Source organism: Erigeron canadensis, chromosome 3 (genome assembly GCF_010389155.1).
Source record: "Erigeron canadensis isolate Cc75 chromosome 3, C_canadensis_v1, whole genome shotgun sequence".
NCBI lineage: Eukaryota > Viridiplantae > Streptophyta > Magnoliopsida > Asterales > Asteraceae > Erigeron > Erigeron canadensis.
The window spans coordinates 8,388,872-8,405,856 of record NC_057763.1 but is presented as its reverse complement, the minus strand read 5'-3'; the positions used below and the strand labels follow the sequence as shown (position 1 = coordinate 8,405,856).

The 16,985-nt window shown below is 35.4% G+C and overlaps 2 protein-coding genes across 2 annotated transcripts; both read left to right on the top strand.

The window, feature by feature from the left end:
• The first annotated feature begins 2,930 nt into the window (after nucleotides 1-2,930).
• LOC122592801 (cyclic nucleotide-gated ion channel 17-like) lies at nucleotides 2,931-9,241 on the top strand. Its single transcript, XM_043765115.1, has 7 exons — nucleotides 2,931-3,105; nucleotides 3,717-4,278; nucleotides 4,366-4,578; nucleotides 4,671-4,972; nucleotides 7,166-7,277; nucleotides 7,370-7,606; nucleotides 8,149-9,241. Exons 1-7 carry the CDS (start codon nucleotides 3,077-3,079, stop codon nucleotides 8,917-8,919), a joined length of 2,226 nt encoding a protein of 741 aa, XP_043621050.1. The 5' UTR covers nucleotides 2,931-3,076; the 3' UTR covers nucleotides 8,920-9,241.
• Nucleotides 9,242-10,434: 1,193 nt separating this feature from the next.
• LOC122591502 (preprotein translocase subunit SCY1, chloroplastic) lies at nucleotides 10,435-16,933 on the top strand. The gene is made up of 8 exons (XM_043763767.1): nucleotides 10,435-10,649; nucleotides 13,043-13,200; nucleotides 13,834-14,219; nucleotides 14,831-15,130; nucleotides 15,218-15,307; nucleotides 15,394-15,517; nucleotides 15,603-15,766; nucleotides 16,574-16,933. The coding sequence occupies exons 1-8, from the start codon at nucleotides 10,471-10,473 to the stop codon at nucleotides 16,805-16,807; spliced, it is 1,635 nt and encodes a 544-aa protein (XP_043619702.1). The 5' UTR covers nucleotides 10,435-10,470; the 3' UTR covers nucleotides 16,808-16,933.
• Nucleotides 16,934-16,985: the final 52 nt, after the last annotated feature.

Genomic DNA, 16,985 nt, shown 5'->3' with positions numbered 1-16,985 from the left:
GAGTCGTCATTGAATTATAATCATCTAAATTAAGAACCTAAACTCGAAGAGTTTACAAGTTCCAAATCTGAATGATATTAAGTTAGAACCCAAAATTGTTCAAGTCTACAAGTTCAAAAACTTGATTGACAGAGATCAAACTCAAAACCAAATTGAGTTACACGTTCAATCTCAAACAAGTTCAAACCAAAACTTAAACAAACTTACAACTTCTTTAGTGTGTATTAGAAATTGTAAGAACTCTTGATTGTTCAAGTTAACAAGTTCAAAAATTCGAAATTCAGATCTCAAACTGTAACTCAAAAGAGTTTTTCCAGTTCAAAATCAAGTTCGAAAGATTCAAACCTTAACTCGAACAAAGCAAAGAAAATCGGGGTTTTTTTTAAAGAAAGTAAAAGGAGACGTATTTATAGCCAAGAGTCGAAAGTAAACATGACCAGAGAGGTCGAACTCGACCAAAGTGGTCGGACTTTACCCGTTGAACTCGACCTCTATGAAGCTATTAACTGCCAAAATGAATTGAAATCGACCTCTTTCAAGCAAGAAACTGCAGAGACGACTTGAAGATTGTTGAAATCTCTAACCCTGAACACGATCAATAGCTCTGATACCAATTGAAAGTCCCTTAGCCACCGGATCAAACGAGATTAAGTAACTAATGTACAAGTGCGGAAATTCTTATACAAAAGCAATCAACAACACGAACATGAATATGAATAAGAACCGTATATTACTTCAGTAAATGCAATTACAAGTAAGATACCAAGTTCGGAATATGAAATTATGAAAACAAAACGACTGGAAGATTAACTGGAAGATTAACCTTAAACATAAGGTTTAATCTCTATTTATACTAAGCTAATGGACTAGTCGGGCCTCGAGTTTCATGGACCGAACCCAACTCGTATGACCATTTGAGCTTGACTAGGTCGAGCTCGACCAAGTCAACATGTTGATTAACTCGAGGTTGACTTTATTATATGAAATAAAATAACGCTTATTACAAGTACATATTCAATAGACTCAAGAGAAACTTCTATAATGATGTTGTCACCCGGAAATGCACTAACAGGGAACAAACGTCGCTCTTTCATGCATAAATGGGGCAGAAGAAAATAAAAAGCAGAAGGGCGATTTTTCGCCCTTCTACCCTGACAGTGTCGGATAAAAATGACATAAAGGTGATGCACAAAAATGACGTAAAAGTGATGAGGTATGGGAAAAAGTCTGGCTTCGGATGGGGCGAATTTTTCCCCTTCTACTCACAAATTTCACCCCTTTTGCTTTGACACGTTGGGTTGAATTCACGTAAAGCCAAAAACGATGTGGTTAAAAGTATTATGCCAGATAAGGTAAATTTCACCCATCCGAGGGATGTGAATAGATGATAGGAAGCCCCTTAGGGATATTAAGATGAACCTTAGGGATATTAAGATGGTGATGCAATCCCCTTTGGCTATAGCCACCTTAGGGGGATGTGGCTATATACCCAGTTGTTCACAACACACACAAATGACAAACATGAACCTTAGGGATATTAAGATGGCAATGTCATCCCACATAGTCAACGACGACAAACACCGATCTCAAGTGAACACCGTCATTCAGAGTGTATCCGACGAGAAGGCGACTTACTAAACCAAAATCAATCTAATTGAAGCTCCCGATCGGGTTCGGAACACTGCCGAAACTGAGTATGTAGTATATCTTCGACAGAAGATCGACTGGCTGAACCAAATTATTATCCAACTTACCACTGCCTCTTCCATCTTCACAGCCACGCTTGACCACACGTTATTCTCGCAAGGCAATGTTGGTGGTGGTCAGCATGTAGATTATCATACTGACCAGGAGTTAGAGTACGTATCTCCTCAACCCCGGGAAATTACCGTGTCTCATGAACCCTATCTATACATTCATCGTAACGACGACAACAGTACTGTGAACTCAGACTATTCAGAGTATTAGGTTTATGTAATGTTTTTAATAATTTTAGTAATATATATAATGTGATTTTTTTTAATGATTTTAGTAATATAATGTAATGTAATGATTTTAGTAATATTATTTAATATTTTATGGTTTTAGTAATATTTGTTTTAGATTAAACTTTTTATTTAGTTAGTTAAAAATAAATAGAAAATAAATAAAATAAAAAAGGGTGGGGAGTGGCAGGGAGGGACAAGAAAACATTCAGTGCATTTAGGGACTGGGCGGGGAGGAAGAGAAAAAGCGGGGATGAACGGAGTGAAGCATTCCCCACCTTAGGCTATCTCCAATGGGGTGTCATTACGTGCCCTTGGATATCCTTTGCCATTGAAGCTTGTCCAAAATTAATGATTTTTTTGAAGGATGCTCTTACCTAAGGGCATGCCCTTACTTGTCTTTACTTAATATATTTTTGTTTTTAGTGGAGATAAAATGATATGTAAGGATGTTTGTATGGTTAGAGATAAAATTATAAGATTTGAAGAATTTATAAAGATGTATAAAGATTTATAAAAAAATGATAGTCTGAGATAATTGAGTCAACAAAAACGGGCCTACTCATCACTTTTAATTTGTTTTTAAAGAAAAGCTGGCCCTACTCATTTCCCCACTGTTATGGCTCGTGACTATGACACCATTTTCTTTAAATATCTTTCCTCGTTCTTTTTACTTTACCTTTTTCACTAATACAAAAACACCACTAGTTTCTAATTTTCTATCATCAAATTAAGAAGCCAATTCCTAACATCTCATTAATTAATTAATCATCTTATACCCCTTTTAACATAACATTCCTCGAATGTACCTTTAAACAACTAATTTAAATCCTTAAATATTCCTTTCATATATTTCATATATATATACACTTGTATCTATACTATATCTATAATACAATTTTTGTAAAAAAAAACATATATAGACCTATGTATTTTTTACTACAATTTATGGAAACAGAAACCATTACCCAATTATTGTTCTCTCATTAATTGTCACTTTCACTATTTCTCTGTTTCCCCAACATCCCATCATCAATCTTTACCCACAACATAAGACTTAATCAGAGGTTTTTGTCTTGGGTTTTTAACTTATGGAGTTAAACAAGGAGAAGATTGTCAGGTTAGATTTTTTGATCTTTAAAAATTTAATCTTTTTTGTTTTTTCGTGTTTATTTTCCAAGATTTTTAGAGTTTTGATTTTATTTATGATTATAAGGAGTGGGTTGTGTTCAAAATTTGATCTTTTTAATGTTTGTTAAAATTCTTGATGATTTATTGTTAGATTTATTATGGAAAAAGAAACATGTGTGTGATGTGAAAGTATGCTGCTTTTATTATTGAGTGTAGTTTAACATGGTGTTTTGGTTGGTTGTCAGCAAACTTTTTGTACTTATGCTTAGCCAAAAAGAAAAAAAAAAAGATTTAGGAAATTTAATGAACTATTGTTACAAACTAAATAAAGAGTTGATATGATTTAAGGTTATTTTGCCCTACCTGGATTGCTAAGGTGTGAGTGTAACCACCACTAAGGTGACCTAGTGGTGAGACATACTGTGTCCTCACAAGAGGTTCAAGTTCGAATCTCTAGGAGAAGGTTCGGATATGGTCATGGAGATATTATCGCTTGACCATGTACATTTCCCCATTTAGATTGCTAAGTTTTGGATTTAGAGTTTAAGTACATACCATAGATATCTGTATTCTGTGGGCTCATTATAATTATGTATGTAGGTTTTATGCAAATGACAAGCAAAAGAAAGATTTTGTATGGGGAAGAAGTGAGCCCTTACACCTTGAAAAATCGTCTTCCGGGTACAATGGTTTAACCCTTTTACCAAAATCCAATTTTGGTATGGGAAAAGTCAACGGAAATCCTAATTCGAAACCTGGAACAAGTAATTTATTTCCCGAGGATCATGAGCCATGGCAAAAGCGGATACTTGATCCGGGTAGTGAGATTGTGTTAAAGTGGAACCGGATTTTTATTGTATCTTGCTTGTTGGCATTATTTATCGATCCATTGTATTTCTATTTGCCTGGTGTGGTAGGAGACCAAGACTCATGGTGTGTGAAAACGGACTTGAATCTGCGAATAGTTGTTACTACTTTTCGTACTCTGGCAGATTTGTTTTATATATTACATATGGCAATTAAGTTTAGGACAGCTTATGTTGCTCCTAGCTCTCGGGTTTTTGGGAGAGGTGAGCTTGTTATGGATCCTAAGAAGATTGCCAGAAGATATATTAGAACTGATTTTTTCATTGATCTAATTGCAACGCTTCCTCTCCCGCAGGTACTTTTCATGCTTTTTAGATGGAGTGTTTAAATAGGTTATTTCGCTTTCTTCCCATTGGTGCTGATATTTGTGGAATTTTTGCAGTTTGTTATCTGGTTCATCATACCAGCAACGAGGAGCTCACGGGCCAATCACAATAATAACGCCCTTGCGTTGATTGTACTATTACAATATATTCCGAGATTATATCTAATTTTTCCTTTAAGTTCTGAATTGGTCAAAGCAACAGGAGTGGTGACAAAAACTGCTTGGGCAGGGGCTGCATATAATTTAATGTTGTACATGTTGGCTAGTCATGTATGTATATTGAATCTATATAATATACAGAAAATTAAATCCAACTTCGTTCCTTTGTTTTTTTACTTGAGACATTTTTTTCTGGTGATTAGGTATTGGGTGCAGCTTGGTATCTGCTATCCATTGATCGACACATGTCGTGCTGGAAATCTATTTGCAATCTTGAAAAAGCTTCATGTAAAGCTAGTTATCTGGATTGCGGCTCCATCAATCATAGTGATCGCAGAAATTGGGCAAATGTGACCAATGCGTTCAAGAGGTGCACTGCTAATGATGATTCACCCTTCAACTTTAAGTATGGAATATTTGAAAGTGCAGTGCAAAAAAATGTCATATCCTCGAATTTCTTTCACAAATACTTCTATTGTTTATGGTGGGGATTACAACAACTAAGGTATGCCTTTCTTCCATCTTTAAGAAATTATGTACTTGCAATATATAAAGTTGAAGTGACTACTGAATTTGAAATAACTAAAGCTTGAATTTTTTTAATTTTTCTTTTTAGCGAAATTGAACTAAAAAGATAAGGATCATAAATATTCAATTTAGGATTCCTAAGTGATTCTCATAGATTGACTACTCCATGTATACTAGATTGACATAAAGTATTTAGATCAAAGCTATATCATTATACAATTAAAGATGAGATCTCAAAGTTGATCTCCTAAAATTTTACTCTAAAGTGAATCAGTCTGTAGTGTAACAAGCCCAATAAAGACCCGGGAAAAACCATGAGTGTATCTCAAGCAAGCTGTCATCATAGAATCAGACAAAGTTCTAAAGAGATGCAAAAGATCGCTACAAAATCAAGTCATGTAACAATTCGTGATCCAATATTCATAAATTAGTCTTGACATAATTAAACATGTGTTATAATCTTTAATAAAAACAAAGATTTTCCAGGGTTACATAAAGGAGCTGTAAGTTAACTACTCACCATAAGGAACCTGAAATGTTAAGAACAAAATGCTGTACGAAATAGAGTAAAAAGAGTGAGGTAATTGCACGAGTGGGTAACGTTTGAGATTAGTACGTGATAGGCTGATAGATTGAGGGGTAGGGATGTGTGTGTCAATTTGGGGATTCGAAATGACAATTTGCAAAATAAATTTATCCAAATTAATAGACTTGGCTGTACTGACCAAAACTTGTTTGTTTCGACTGGTTTTAGCATCTGATTTAGTTTTTTAGTTTCACATACGGAAGCTCATCTTCAAAGATAGTAAAGAAAAGAGAAAAGGGGAAAGGGTTTGAACCTTTATTTTTTTTTCTGTTGAAAGGCAACTAGTTACACACCTACAACCACCTAAATCATCTACACCAATTTCCTCAAGTTAGATTTCAACTGACAACCTTTTGTTTGATGGATCACACCCAATACCGCTAGGTCAAAGGCCCTTTGGTAGTTTGAACTTTTTTTCTTTGAATATCAACATTCAAATTTAACTGCTGACTTTGCATACAAATTACTTTAATATTCAGTATAAGTTTTAAGATATTCATAATATGCATGGTTCAGTTTGGCTGAAATGACTGCTTGTTGTCACTTTAAATCTTAAACCTAACAGGGTAAATAGATTTCAAACCAGTTGACCAATTTATGGATGTCAAACCTCACCATGTTGAAGCAAATTGGCCTGTTTACTCAAGTTAAATAAATTGTTTGCACACCCTTACTGCAGGTGTCACTTGTTTTACTATAATAGTACTTTACGGAAATTAGTTTGCCTAAGTGTTAGATGCCTAGACTTAAATTTGACATATGAGAGCCTTGTGTGACTAATACTGGTTAAACCATGTCACCCTATGGTAGAATGGTATATCCAGAGCAGCTGATTCAACCTCACGAGTCACGGGGTTGGCGGGGATCAGTTCGAGAGCCTCTTGAGTACTTACCCAGTGTAAGACCGCCTATGCCATAATGATAGTCATGATATCAATATGTGGGGCCATCCATTGGTGGTGATTGCTTTACTGCTTTTAGAAATACTAGGCTGTGAAGGTATAGAGTCATAGAGGGCTTGATCTGGGAAGAAATATAGGACAACCTCCCCGAGTAATACTGCCTCTTGGATCTTTTCTGATTTTGTTTTTTCATGCTTGTGCCTGGTTGTCATTTGTTGAGAGTAAGACTTTTATTAACCAAAAGAAAACATATTTTACATACTTGCAGATTTAATTCCCAACACCACAATTTGTAGAGAGGTTCTCAATCTCTCATTTATTTAAACCACTTGTCATCACGACTGTTTGTAAACCAGTTATCGTTGGTTTATAAGTGTACACATCTACCAGGTTGCTTATTACGTACACATATTTGCATGTATTAGATAATTCTATCTTTTATGGGCACTCATTATAAGCAACAATCCTCCAAGCAAATAGAATTGATGCATGTTAGAAGCTGATGTTAGTTCAATGACAGAAATACCCTCAAATGACATAACCCATATTGTATGATGCACTCGTGTCCTTCCACTATGAAGTTAAATAACGAGCTATTTGGAATGTTAAACCATTCTTTATACGTCAGGTGCCCAGTGCAAACAGTATTATCTGCTAACCATGATTTTATATTGTTTTCCAGTTCATATGGGCAAAACTTGTCAACTACCACATTCATAGGGGAGACATCATTTGCAATACTCATTGCCATTGTTGGTCTTGTTTTGTTTGCACACCTGATTGGCAACATGCAGGTATGCGGAAGCATAATTATTGTATGAATCCACCTCTTACTTTAATAAATCTCTGATTATATATCCATGTTGTGGGCTTGTGGCATGTGTAGACATACCTACAATCATTAACCATGAGACTTGAAGAATGGAGGCTTAGGCGAAGAGATACTGAGGAGTGGATGAGACACCGTCAACTGCCTGAAGATTTGAGAAAACGTGTTAGGCGTTTTGTTCAATATAAGTGGGTTGCAACTCGAGGAGTACATGAAGAAGCTATCCTTCATGGCTTACCTGCTGATCTTCGACGGGATATCCAACGCCACTTGTGCTTGGACCTTGTTCGCCGGGTATGCTTTCCATTATTAATGTTTGGATTAATAAATTCTGCTTCTAATTATGTGATTCTCTCATAATCAGTTTCATACTAGGTACTTCAAAACACAGCTAAATAAAATTTTCTAATCAACCCTTCTCTCAACCTTATTTGAGAGACCTTTACTCTCATCTTAAATGGTGTGTCTCCTTTTTTGCACATTTATTATTTCCTGTCAATGTCAGAATTTGTATGCGGATTGTCACAACTTCAAACATCTGAAGCAATACTGATCTCCTGCAGCAATTTAAGTATCTGATTATTCAATGTGACATAATCGCTCCAAAATGCACGTTTAAACACCTCCACTGTTTTTCATCGTTTCATGCATAATATTTCCCCACACTCATCTTCGTGTACTAGCATGCACTGATGCGTTCATAAACAGATTTTAGGAATGCTACTTTTAAATCTTAAAAGTTAGTTGGCCCCAATGTTGTATTTGAAGTATATATGAACGATCTATCCGTTCATACTTAAAACTAATTTAAGTAAATTGCTTTTTGCACATTGCAGGTTCCGTTCTTTTCGCAGATGGATGACCAATTACTGGATGCCATATGCGAGCGTCTCGTTTCATCTTTAAGCACCGAAGGTGCATACATGGTTCGTGAAGGAGATCCTGTAACAGAGATGTTTTTCATTATTAGAGGCAGACTCGAAAGCTCCACAACAAATGGAGGCCGGACGGGCTTCTTTAATTCCATCATAATGAGGCCTGGAGATTTTTGTGGTGAAGAACTTCTTGCGTGGGCTTTACATCCAAAGTCAACAGTCAACTTACCATCTTCAACCCGAACTGTGCGATCTCTTACAGAAGTAGAAGCTTTTGCCCTACGAGCTGAAGATCTCAAATTTGTTGCAAATCAGTTCAGAAGACTGCATAGCAAGAAATTGCAGCATACTTTTAGACATTATTCCCACCATTGGAGGACATGGGCCGCTTGCTTTATACAGGCTGCTTGGAGAAGACATAAAAGGAGGACCATGGCGAGATACCTTTCAACAATGGAGTCTTTTGTTGATCACCATGAACACGATGATGATGATGATGATGATGATGATGATGAACATGATCAAAGTCATCACCAAGTGGATCAAGAAAATGAGCAGTCTCATGGTCCAACAGCTCAAGTTGAGTCAAACCTAGGGGTCACCATATTGGCATCAAGGTTTGCTGCAAACACAAGAAGGGGAATTGCTCGGAGGCTTAAAAGTGAAGGCAGGTTACCTAAACTGCAGAAACCGGAAGAACCTGACTTTTCTGTTGAGCCGGATATCAGTTAGTCAACTTATGGGGTTGAATCAACTAGATCAAGACATATATATATCTATATACTTATGAAACATGGCTCCACCGTCTGCTGAGTTCATTTTGGGTCTACATTGTTTTCTATTTATTCGCTAACTGATAGTTTTTGGCTTACAAGTGGATGCAACCTTGTGTATGCTGCACGTTAGAAATGCTAGATACACTGGTAGCTTTATATTTTAGACTTTTCATTTGAAGAATTAAAAGTCTGTATTATACACGTCTCATTGTAGCAAGTAAATGTTGAGCTAAAAGTGAGTTTTGGCCTCCTCAAACCGATGTTGGCATGTTTGTTTATACTTCTCTTTTTAAACTTTCTAGCTTTTTAAGTTTGCTTTTTATTAAAGTAGTGATTGATTGAATAGACTTGCTCATTCCTATACAAAGTTGCAGACCAGCCTTCGTTATTTAGTCCGAGAATGTTTGAAGCTAGACATAAAAGGTTGTTTGTTATATTTGTTGTCAATCTTTTGAGAACATCTTGACTTAGTGTCACTCTTAGGTGGTTTGTTTGGGACTAGAAATGACAATTAGTCTTGTGGGGTTTTTTCCATTTAATTTTAGATCTATATATTTATCGTTATCATAAAACATTTAGTTATACATATTCACATTCACGTTCATTTAACTTTAAACAGTTTATATATTTGTTTTTATTGGATAAAACAAGTAAATGAATATCCTTTGTGTGTGTTAATATAAACCAATCGGTTGGTACCCATTGGTAAGGTTTTGCATTTGGAGTAATCTAAACCTTCACCCATTATGTTAATATAATAACTAGCATAATACTTGTTTAATGCAACAATGATGTTCACGACGGAGTCTGGAGGTGTAGGTGACGGGTGATGATGGCGATAACTATTAGTAGTGGTGATGGTGTCGAGTGTAGGTAGATCTAAATGTGACCGATATAAAAGTGATAGTCGAAATATTTTAAAAGATAAGATATCAGAGTGTAATTTAATAAGATAAGAGTTTAAAAACGAAATAACTGAATTCATTGATTGATCATGATATGTACTTTTTATATAAAATACATATTGATAAGTACGGTATATAATAAGATATCTACTGAACATAAGTTAAGTTTTATAAGTATAGATACAAGTTATATTCAAAAATATATTGTCTTATGATGTGTTGAGTTTAAATTATATAAAAGAAAAAAGATGATTGGAAGTGATCCCATTAATGGGCATAAATTTTTTTAAGGAACATTGAAAAATCAACAAAAAAAAAATCCTTTCAATTCTTATCATTTTTCTCCTAAAATTAAACTCAAATTGAGTCAATAGTTTTAGTTTTGATTGATCATTTTTCTTTCATAAATACCCAAACCAAAAGCCATATGTTTTTCCGGTTTATAGTTTTCTTAATTTTAATAAAACTCCCCTAAGGTTTCAGCTTTCTTAAAATTCCCCCCTCCAAATATTCTCTTTTTAACAGATCAAATAAAAAATTAGTAGTCCCCTTTCTTTGAAGTGAAAAATCTCAAGACAAGTGAAAACAACTAGTTGGGGATAATGTTGATAACAGGGGGAGAGATTGCGTCATCATCTTCATCATCTGCTTCAACACAATGCTACCTTTCTTGCAAATTTCGCACTCCATTTCATTATAAAAGAAATAATAATAATATTTGCAGAGCCACACTTTCTGTCCACACAAGAAGAACCAAAAACAACACTCTCTTATCCACCAGGTTGGTATTCCCTCATTTTTTTTCAATATTTTCATATTGGGTTCTTTACAAAATTCAATCTTTGTTTGTAAAGTCGGGTGCTTTTTCATTATATTTAGGACTATAAACGAATCGAATGAGACCATGTTCGTGTTCTTTCGTTTAACTTAAGGATATCTTAACAAAAAAATCTGTGTACATGTTAGTTCGTTAAGAAAATTGATTTGTTCATTTAAATGAATGATTGTGAACAAACTTCCCGCCGAACAGTTCATGAACGGTTCGTCCATTGTTCAGTTTGTTTGCAGCTCTAATTATATAATTAGATGTTATTATTGCAAGATTTTGTTAAATTATTGCAAGCATATGCTCATTGGGAATTTGGTATTTTGCATCTTGATTTTGCTTTCTCCGAGTTGGGAATTTTTTCAATGCATTTCTTGTGTACTTTTCCTTCCGTCACAAAATAATAGTCCACCAAACAAAAACATACTGTTAGCTTCTAGGGTGTTTGGGATTGCTTATTATTTTTTTTCTCCAAAGGTGAACATTATATATTAATCAACCAATATTTACAAATATACATCCCAGCCAATTGGACAAACCCAACTGCTGCAAAGTTCCATACCTCAAATATACTGAAACAAATTCAACAAACTAATTACTTTTGCAAGAAATACATCTAAACACAACTCACTAGAATGGACCAAGAAGGCTCATCTTTCACGCACTCTCTATTCCAGTTCGCACATGCATCATAGTAGCACAATTCAATCAAAACCCAATCTGTGACCATAAGAAATTAGTCTCTGAAAATAGGTTGAATATCCCATCTCCTATACTCTTGAATGACATTCTTAGTCTTTTTAACCCTCAAGCTCAACATTTTCAGTTTGATAGTTTCCGTGATGCAATCAGTAACAACCTTTTCACTTCTCTTTTCCCCTCCAAAGCACCTTCTGTTTCACTCCTGCCATATATGATAAACAGACGCTCCAAGGACGAGTTTTCCAACCACACTTGCCACAGCATTGCTTGTACATTTAGAAGCCATAATTGATACAATGTCTCTTCAATTCCCTGAAATTTCTTTGATAGAACACTTCTTCAACATCTCTTCCCAAACAACTTTTGAAAACTTACATTGAATGAAAAGATGGATATGTGAGTCCGGGCATTCATTGCCAAGAAAACATCTCAAATTATCATCCCTATTCCACATCATTAGTCTATCTTGTGTCTGCAATCTCTCATGGACAGCAAGCCATAGGATGAACATATTATACCTTGAGAAAACCAGACTAGCTTACTCCAATCTACTTTTGTTCCATTCTCCTTTAGATCCTCCTATACCCTGCTAACAGCAAACTCCACATCACTCCCATTATTTTGTCTCCAGACTACTCTGTCCTTAATAACAAGATTGGTGGGAGTCGGGATTTCATTAAGGAAAGGGTGTTGTCTCCTCCATTCATCGGGAAAAATCCATCTTCCATGCTCAACCATTCTATCAATAGTCATATTAGTTTCAAAACCTGCATCATGAATCCTTCTTCTACTATATAAATTGCATAGTGGTCCATTATCATTCCACCAGTCATACCAGACCGAAGTGGTCCTGCCATTTCCAATTATAAATTGCATAGTGGGATTGCTTATTATAAAGTGCTTATAAATGTAAATTATAAGTATGTATCAACCTATTTATACAGTTTCTGAATAAAATGTTTCGCGACGCAAAACAAGGCAAGACCACTTGTCGTTGTCGGCGACAAAGTGTTCAGTCTTGTCGCATTGCGCGGTTACATACTAGTTTAGTTTTAAGTGCTTATTTGCTTTGAGCTATGCAGATAAACCATTTGCAGAAGAGTGTGTCATTGCTTATCTGCGTTAATATAACTAATAAGCAGATAAACAGTTGAACAATCAATCCCAAATGCTCATAATGACATATATATGCTTTCTTTGAGTTTTGTGAGACTAATTTTAGTTGAGTTTCTGTTAAGAATAGTTTGAACTTTAAAACAAAGTCTCCATTCCTTAAATGATCATGATTCTTGAACTTGGCCACAGATGTAATATGGTACAAAACAAAGACATATGTACTGAATTATGTAGCTACTATGCTAATGATGAAACTTTAGTTAGGCCCTATTGTATCTTCCTTGTCATGTCTCATTTGGATGAGGCCCTGGCAATGGATATGGAACTCTGTAGATTCAAGAAGGGAATAGAGAGTAAGTGTAAGTAGACTCTTGGAAAAGTTGCCAATCCTATGTATAAGCTTGGTAAATGAGGATAATAGCTTTATTTCAGACAGTGATTTAACATGTATTTACCATTAACACTTAAATGTACGCTTTCTGATGCATTGGCAGTATATTTGACAGTTTTTTTCTTTCATCTTTTTCCAGCTGCGAGAGCTCTAATTTTGATCCACTAGGTATCAATACAGGTAAAACATCAGGTCTGGGTTCTGCTTGGGAAAGTGTTTTGGGATTGTTTTCAGAGACATTTGAAAGTTCATTTGGTACAAAAAATGATAAATCTTCCCCATCTAGAGGAGCGGCAGGTTTGGATCTGATTATCAACTTTCTCTTGTTTTCAGATGATTAACTTTCGGAACTATTGTACTTTAATTTTTCTTGCAAACATACCATCATTTTGCATAAAGGCAAAAATATGATGTGGAAACGTACTAGAAAAATGATCGTGGACAAAAGTGCTAAGTGCTTAGTTTAGTATCTTTCATGTAATGGTGTCAAAATGGGTGGATTGGGCGGGTTGGGTAACAGGTCACAATCGGCAGGAGTGGATTTACCCCAAACATATTTGGTCAATAATGTTTAAGTTGTTAATGCGTCAACTATGGTTTAAAAAAAGTTATATTATTTCAGTAAACTAGTTTTTAAATTAAATGATTTAAGAGGTTATATGCCTTAAGAAATAAACTTTTGCCAACTTTCGACATGTTTCCTTTTTAGCACTGTCTTCAGTTTGATTCATTTAACCAGTTGGAGAATAAGCATAACTTGAATTGACTTAATAATAAGCAGGTCAAAATTGCTACTTTTTTGCAAGAGCAGTGGCTAATTTGCAATCAAGCACAATAAATGAGAAAATTGATTACATATCTTTATGATGCAAACTAAAAAGCTTCTTTCGTAAGTTATTGTGATGTATGGATTTTTGTTATGGTTGACAGCTGCAATAGAGGACACTTCCATCGATTTTGGTGACTTCTTCAAAGGCCCATTACCTGGAAAGTTTCTTAAACTTTTGGGGTACTTAGCTTTGTCTCGACTCGGAATATACATACCACTTGGTGGAGTGAACCGAGAAGCATTTGTAGGGAACTTGGACCAAAACAGTATTTTAAGTACTTTGGACACATTTTCTGGAGGAGGAATAGGTCGGCTCGGGATATGCTCCCTTGGTATAGTCCCGTTCATTAATGCATCTATCGTGTTTCAACTTCTTACACAAATTTACCCCAAGTTACAAGAACTTCAAAAAAGAGAAGGTGAAGCAGGGAGAAAGAAAATTCTTCAGTATACTCGATATGCTTCTGTTGGGTTTGCTGTGGTGCAGGTAAAAAAACTTCCATTAAGGCTCAATTGTCTACAAAGGTTGGTCACATCAGGTTTCTGTGAAAGACATGATTTTCAAAATTACATTTACCATTAACTTTTCTACGACCTTAGCATCAACGGTTATTGGTATATGTAACACCGCTAATTGCAAAAAGAACTGTAGTCAACTTTGGTCAAAGTTCTATTCCAGGGTTTCAGTTTTTTTGGCCCTAGAAAAAACCCTTATGATATCGGTAAATATTTGATTAGAATTCTCTATTTTAAAACTGTCATATATTCAAATTTTCCCAACAATAACCCTCGAAACTTTAGTAAATATTTTTTTTTCTGTGGCCCATTGGTAAGGTCTTTGACCTTGGGAGGATCCACCCGGGTTCGAGTCTCACATTCTCACTTCCCACATTTGGGGGGTGGATTAATAAGGGGTTTTTCAAGAGTCTTGGGTTTCATCCTAGGCATGCGTGTAATTTAGGAAGAGTAGGATAGAATGTTCTATAAAAAAGGTTTGATTCAATTTCATGAGATGAAACAAGTAATTCTTTTATAAGACCAACTACTATTTTATCACATATTATTAATCTCTAAACTAAGGTTTTTCCCCATGAGTAGGCAATTGGTCAAGCACTGTTTCTTCGTCCATATGTCGAAGACTTCAGCACTCAGTGGGTCTTATCTTCTGTTATCTTATTAACACTTGGATCAGTGTTGACAACATTTATTGGAGAAAGAATCACAGATTTAAAACTTGGAAATGGTACGTCACTTCTGATTTTTACAAGCATCATCTCCTATCTGCCAGCATCATTTGGTAGAACAGTTGCCGAGGCTTTTCAAGATGGTAATTATACGGGTCTAGCTGCCATCGTTTTTTCATTCTTCCTGCTAGTTCTTAGCATCGTCTATGTTCAGGTAAAATTACCTATTTCACTGTTTGGTCTTTGTGAAAACTGTCTTGGCTACTTTTCTGGCAGTGAAGTAACCGTTGAACTGTTTCAGGAAGCCGAAAGAAAAATTCCTATTAATTATGCTTCAAGGTACAGTAGTAAATCAGGGGGGCTTCAGAAATCTGCCTACCTGCCTTTCAAGGTATGTATGCTTTGTGAAATAACCTTTATTATTTCCTGCTTTCTGACTGCCGGTTTATTGAATTGATTTGAGCATGATGTGGTCAGGTCAACAGTTCGGGAGTAATGCCAATCATATTCTCCACGTCATCATTAGCTCTTCCTGCCACTCTAGCACGGTTTACTGGTTTAAATGTTCTAAAAAATGCCGCCATCGGCTTGAATCCAGGGGGTAAGAAGGGTATTTGAACCAAATTTTGTTGTGGTAGCTGATAATTTTTAAGATCTTTATCTCACTATATTTTGTAACTATTTAGGTGCTTTCTATCTCCCAACAAACATATTATTGATAGGCTTCTTTAACTATTACTACACTTTCCTACAACTGGATCCCGATGATGTCAGTGAACAGTTGAAGCGTCAAGGTGCCTCCATTCCTCTGGTACGGCCTGGCAAAAGCACAGCGGCATTCATCAGAACGGTAATTCTCAATATCTTATCTGTAGTGTCAAATGTTCGACTTTGCATTTCTATCCGGTACAGAAATTAGTCTGCTTCTGAATAGGGATAATCAGGGTGTCATACAAGCAGCAACAAAACTAATCATCTATGGGGAATTTCTAATTGCACATTTACTCTTATTTAAGTCGAAAACTAGAGATATTTATATATTTTTTCAAATACATACTCTAATTTTTTCTTAAGTCCTTTTCTGGTCATTTTTTCTTGCTACTTTTTTAACTTATCAAAAATTATTTGAAGCTCCAACATATTACTTTTCAAACATACATTTGAACGCTCCCTCGTTTTCTGTACCTGTAGTTTCACTCCACCTTTAGTGGGCTACTAAATCCATGTGATTCATGCAAAGTCCCCCCTACACATAAATCAGTAAAATATTTATCTATGAAGTTGTCCGGGCTCCTAGATATTGTTTGATCTTAGTCAAATTTGTACCTAGGACCTCCAAAAATGGGTTAGACTTATCGTCCTATAAAATTTATCACAAAGTCAACCCTAGGAGTTAAACCCTTATGATTTTTGATGCAAACAAACTAGCATTTTTTGTAAAAAAAATGCAAAAGAGACTATTCCGTTTAAAAATAAACGAAAAATTCTGGACAAATTATTGGGCTTATTGGCATGTAGAGGCAGAAAATACACATCTATTCCGAAATATCTGATTCTTGCAGTGTGGTGTTTTCAATGCATTTACCTAATGACGATGGTCTATTTGCAACAAAAAAGAAAATAGTCTTTTAAAAAGCTGATATGTTGTTGTCTGCAGGTTTTAAGTAGGATATCAGTTTTAGGGTCAGTATTTTTGGCGGTTCTTGCAGCTGGGCCTGCTGTTGTGGAACAAACGACACACCTCACAGCTTTCCGTGGATTTGCGGGTACCTCAGTCTTAATTCTGGTTGGTTGTGCTACAGACACGGCAAGAAAAGTTCAAGCAGAGATAATTTCTCAGAAATACAAGAACATCGAGTTCTATGAAATAGACAAAGATACCACCTTCTAAACATAGAAATCTAAAAATAGTTTTGTATTCAAAATACATATTTATGTAGTTTGGTTTAGCAATTGTATTTATTTCTATTTCATATGTATCATATTTTCAAGTCATATACATGCATGATTCATTTAATCACACTGAACAGTTAAGATTAATCAACATTCAAATATCATGCTCAAACAAT

What these genes read in the sequence shown, in the direction of transcription:
- LOC122592801 (XM_043765115.1), top strand. Translation starts at nt 3,077, where the DNA reads ATGGAGTTAAACAAGGAGAAGATTGTCAG. An exon ending in AACAAGGAGAAGATTGTCAG is followed by an intron (nt 3,106 to 3,716) that starts GTTAGATTTTTT and finishes TTATGTATGTAG; the next exon opens with GTTTTATGCAAATGACAAGC. An exon ending in ACCTGATTGGCAACATGCAG is followed by an intron (nt 7,278 to 7,369) that starts GTATGCGGAAGC and finishes TGGCATGTGTAG; the next exon opens with ACATACCTACAATCATTAAC.
- LOC122591502 (XM_043763767.1), top strand. Translation starts at nt 10,471, where the DNA reads ATGTTGATAACAGGGGGAGAGATTGCGTCATCATCTTCATCATCTGCT. An exon ending in CCCATCTAGAGGAGCGGCAG is followed by an intron (nt 13,201 to 13,833) that starts GTTTGGATCTGA and finishes TATGGTTGACAG; the next exon opens with CTGCAATAGAGGACACTTCC. An exon ending in CTGCCTACCTGCCTTTCAAG is followed by an intron (nt 15,308 to 15,393) that starts GTATGTATGCTT and finishes TGATGTGGTCAG; the next exon opens with GTCAACAGTTCGGGAGTAAT.